The 5,104-nt window shown below is 30.5% G+C and overlaps 1 protein-coding gene across 2 annotated transcripts in view; it reads left to right on the forward strand.

Annotated features, from left to right (window-relative positions):
• The window catches only part of LOC107003655 (DUF724 domain-containing protein 7-like), a 7,433-nt gene extending 6,023 nt beyond the window's left edge, over positions 1–1,410 (forward strand). For both annotated transcript variants that reach the window (XM_015201973.2, XM_015201978.2), the window contains exons 8-9: positions 182–337; positions 406–1,410. In XM_015201973.2, coding sequence (XP_015057459.1) covers positions 182–337; positions 406–1,085 — 836 coding nt within the window. In that variant the 3' untranslated portion in view covers positions 1,086–1,410. The remainder of the gene's footprint in view (positions 1–181; positions 338–405) is intronic.
• Positions 1,411–5,104: the final 3,694 nt, after the last annotated feature.

Here is a 5,104-nt window from a genome sequence, read left to right on the forward strand (position 1 = left end):
AATTTGGGGGGGGGGGTGATGATGGCAATTTGATGCATGATTTTGAATGCCGTATGAACATTGCTTCGAGCACAGCTCATTTTGATGCAACAAAGAGTAACAACTTATATGCTGCACTTCTCTTTGTTAAGTTTCTCAGCCCTTTTCTTATTTTTTAAAACCTCCCATTGGCCTTCTGTAGCTTCTGTAGACTCTTCTGGAGTGAAACCTGCTGAATCAAACAGGGCAACCGATGGTGAGGAAGTTCTTGCTGAAATACCCTTCAATGGATTTGATGATCAACCCCTTGCAAAGTGGTTTGAAGAAATACAGGCTCCAACTTCTATTGATGGATTGAGTAAGCTACTGACCTTTCATTAGTTGCTCCCTGTTCTGGCTGTTTTTTGATGATATTTTCTCCTCCAGGAGTTTCACCTGCATGTAGCCCGAAGCGATGTGCTGAGATGAGGGAGAAACAAGACATGCCCATGCAAACTCCTGTCAACAGGACTCCAGCAACCCAAATTGAAACACAGAGCTTGCCGTTTGTGAAAAATACACTACTTTGGTCAACTATTGAAGCCATGGATATATTCAGGAGGATTCCTCAGAAGCCACATTTCACTCCATTAGAACAGTCTAAAGAGAGCTCCCGTGAAGGACAAGCTATAGGTTATATGGTAACTTTTTTAAGCATAGTAGAGAGGACTTCTAGACTGCAGTTTGACGATCCTAGAAGCACATTTGAGGAAATCATGGAGACTCTCACCGACTTGGAAACCCATGGATTTAATGTTCAAGCTGTACGAGATCGTCTAAGTGAGTTACTGTTGATGAAAGATAAGCAGGAAAAGCTTGAAAGTCAGGTTGCAGGTATTGATAACCAGATCATCACGCATAATATGGACAAAGAACGTATTGATGGAGAGATTAAAGAGATCAATAAACAAATTGCAGAATTACAGGATAAACTTTCCCTGGCTACTTCGAGGAAGGAGGCTAAGGATCGTGAAATTGATGGTTTAAGGTCTAAGTTAATGGGTATTCAAGCAGGAACAATGAAGGCACATACTGAATTTGACAGTCTTGCTAGTAAACCTCTGTAAATGCTGCCAGCCAGTTTGTCACTATTGATGGTTTCTCTTGAAGCATGGGTTGCTGCTATTTAATCAAAATCTAGTTTCGTAGTTGGGTAGGTGTTTTGTCAAACCATTTGGCTATCACGCCAAATGTGTATATGTCCTGTCTAGACAACTTTGTTGGAATAGTACATGTTTTTGGATGGTCTAATAGTTTAAGCTTCAGACTACTTTTTGTGGACGTCAAGGTTCAAAATTACTTTGGACACTGATTTAACCATGGTTTCCTCCTGTGAGAGGAAGTAGTTATGTGATGAATCTGATATGCCTTAGTTGTTTGTGTTTCTGTTAATCGTTTATCTTCTTGATAGTTTTCAAAGTTAGTTTCTGTTTCTTTTGTGTTGAAATTTATCTCTTGGACCTTTAAAGTACAATTTTCTGAGCAAATCTCGTCAGTGCGGGCATTTGGGTTGATTTTTTCACTCCTTTTGCTTGGTTATGGAACGAAACTCTGCTTTGCTGTTTATCTTTTCAGGAGAAAGACAATACTTCATTATTATATACTTTCTCCGTTCATTTTTATTTCTCATTTTGTGCGTTTTGAAATCCAATTTAACTAATTTTCAAACATAAATTAGATAACGTTAATCTGATATTCTAAATAAAAGAATTTGGATATTAAAAAATTATACGAAAAAGTACAAATTTCTTGCATATCAATATGATGTAAAAATATATCGTAAAATGTTAGTCAAAGTTACTAAGGGAGTAAATTATTACTTCCTCCGTTTCAAAAAGAATATCTCTATTTCTTTTTTAGTTTGTTTAAAAAAGAATGACCCCTCTTCTTTTTTGGCAACACTTTAACTTTCCACGTGATATGTTTAAGACCACAAGATTAAAGAACATTTTGATAAATTTGAGATAACTTTAATTTAGAACCGCAAGATTAAAAAATCTTTTTTCTTTTTTTAAAATCCGTTTCAAATCAAACTAGGCCATTCTTTTTGAAACGGAGGGAGTATTACTATTTGGAAGTTAAAGATGTGTCGGAGTTGATTTGCTTCTCATAATAGTTTTTATATCATTGCATTATTTATATTTTTAAAATCACGATTTCCATGATTCTTTCTAATCTTGTTTTTTAAAAAAAAAAAAAATTGTTAATGTATTTTTGTTATTCATAATTTTTGTGTCATTATACTATTTTACTATATTATATTATTTTTAAAATAAAGTTTTATAGGATTTATATAATTTCATTTACGATTTAAAATTTGTGTCAATTTGAGTCATACGTTGTTGCCTACACTAATTCTCTCATAGTTTGACGTAGGTGTGAACTTATATAATTTCATTTATGAATTAAAATTTCACTTAAAACTCTACCATTTTTATTCAAATCATTATTTAAAGTTTAATATATATTTGGTCGTGAATCAATTTCTTGGTGGCTCTCAATTAATGAAAACGTGTCTTCTCTTTCTTTGCCATTATATATTCATTTATCATCACAATAAATTAGTTAGTTAAAGATTTCAACTGCATACTCATTTATACTGCTAAAGCCAGTGGCGGAGCCACATGCCAATTAGGGCTTTCATCCGAACCTCCTTTGGCAAAAAATTATATCAATTTTATATGGTTGAAATAAATTTTTAGGTATATATAGTAGATGTCGAACCCCCTTCAGCTATTTTGTGTGTTTATCTCTTCAATTATTGAATTCCCTTATTGATAAATCTGGCTCAGCTACTGCCTACAGTTACTCTTTCTTACTTTTCTTAAATATTATTTATATAACATATCTTTTTTTTATCCGTTTAAAATAGAATGATATATTTTTTATTTAATAAATATTTAATATAATATTATAGACATCCAAAAAAAGATTATAATATGTTTTCCGTATATTATTGCTATTTGCAAGTTGAAATACTAATAAATTGTGTCCAGATTTTTAAGCTGAATGCCGTGCAATAATGGGTACGTTTTGCTTTGTTAAAAGTAAAACCAATATTAATGTGAAAATAAATAAATACCCAAACTTTTCAATTTCTAATCACTTTTTTCTTTCTTTGTTATAAATTTCTTTCTTAGTTACTTGTAAAACACGAATTGATATAATTTTCAAAATGATAGTAATATCAAGAAGTGAAATGACAAGGAAAAAGGATGAAGATATAGGGCGTGTTTTGTATTTTTTTTTAACTTTTTCATATTTTTGGTCATTTTTTTTTATAAAATAATTCTTGAAATAAGAGAACTCATTAAAAGCACCTGATATCCCTACACCATCCTCATCTTCGATAGCGGAGATCAGGATTTTAATTAAAGAATATCTATATATAAAAAAAGAAGTAAAATCACTTTAAGTTAAAGAGCGTCAACATGTGATTTTGTCACTGCAGATCCCATAATATTTATCTAAATTACATATAAATATTTTCTAAATGATAACATTTTGCAAAATGGATCATTCAAGAAGAAGTAAATGTAAAGAAAAGAGGGGACCAAATGGTACAAACCCATCAAGCATCTAGTACACCTACAGCCTACAACTATTCAATTCTAGTTAATGTACACTAAAAACATGTCATTTAATATGTGTAATGATATTTCTATAATTATAAAAAAAGTATCCTTACACGTAAAATTAAATTGAATTTTAAAAAATATTCTTTTTAAAAATAAAAACAAATAAAATAATATCATATAAAATTATTTACCAAGATAGCACTGTAGCAGCAATAATATCCCTAAATATTTCTATACAGATCAACCACCTCTCTGTTTTTCAACATACCCTTCATTAATACATATATATATCCTTCTACAAATCATTTATATCGTGGCGGATTCAAAATTTTTATTATAAAATTTTAAAAATAAAAATATATTCCTTGAAATTCAAACCCCCTCAACCACCATGCGATGCGATTATATTTAAGAGATTTAATATCTTTCTAATAATTTTATCGTTGTTATTCTCTAAATCGAACCCGTATAAAGTGTACTTTTAATATATACTATTCAAAGACCAAATAATTTAAAGGCGTCTCAAAAATCTTGGCTGTTCCCATCTTCCTTTACACCTACCTACGCTAAAGTCAATAAATTGACATAAACGGTGCAAGTCCGTTTCCGATGTTAGGCGAATTCAGGAACGGGTCAAACATATTAATGATTTAAAATTAAATCGTATAGAGGCATTATTGTTATATTTAATGCTAATTACCATTAATAGTTTAGCCAAAGCATGTAGATATGACAATTTTGCTACAAGTTCAATATTTTTATATACAAGAGTGTATATTGTTACATAAAAAATCACTAAAATTACAACAAATAGTAATATTTTAAATATGATATTCTATCATATATAAATATAAATTTTGAATTCGGCTCTCAACAAGTAGTAATATTTTAAATATGATATTCTATCATATATAGATATAAATTTTGAATTCGGCTCTGTTCGGATAGGTTGATCTTTCTATTGTTCAAACACAAGCTTAGACTAGGGAAATTAAAAGAGAGTTGCAACCTTTTTGGTGCGTTTATTATGACTCTCTTGTTATTTATGTGATCTTTAAATTCTCATTTTTCACATCCTTCTTGCTGCATTCTTTTAATTAGCTGCCTCCCCTGCACCCAAACAAACTACCACCCCACAGATTTTTAATTTTTTTTACTTCTCATCCGACATACTTTTTAATAAAGGCGATTTTATATTCTGGATTTGAAAAAAAAAAACCATTATCTTACGTCCATTTAGTATGATTTTTATGGCTCCCATAACATAATATTCTCTCTGTCTCAATTTAAGTCAGTCTAAAAAAAAAATTAAATTGAGATGGAATCAGAATTCAACTTCACTTTTTATCCTCCTGTTTAACTAAACCATGTAGCTTAGCTTTTGGTTTAGGCCATGTTTGGATTGATTTTTGGTTTATGATTTATAAGCCAATAGCCACAACTTAGGATTTTTAACTTATGACTTTTGATTTATTTTTGTTATTTTGACTTTAAAGTAAGTGATTATA

This window comes from Solanum pennellii, chromosome 1 (assembly GCF_001406875.1).
Source record: "Solanum pennellii chromosome 1, SPENNV200".
NCBI classification, from domain to species: domain Eukaryota; kingdom Viridiplantae; phylum Streptophyta; class Magnoliopsida; order Solanales; family Solanaceae; genus Solanum; species Solanum pennellii.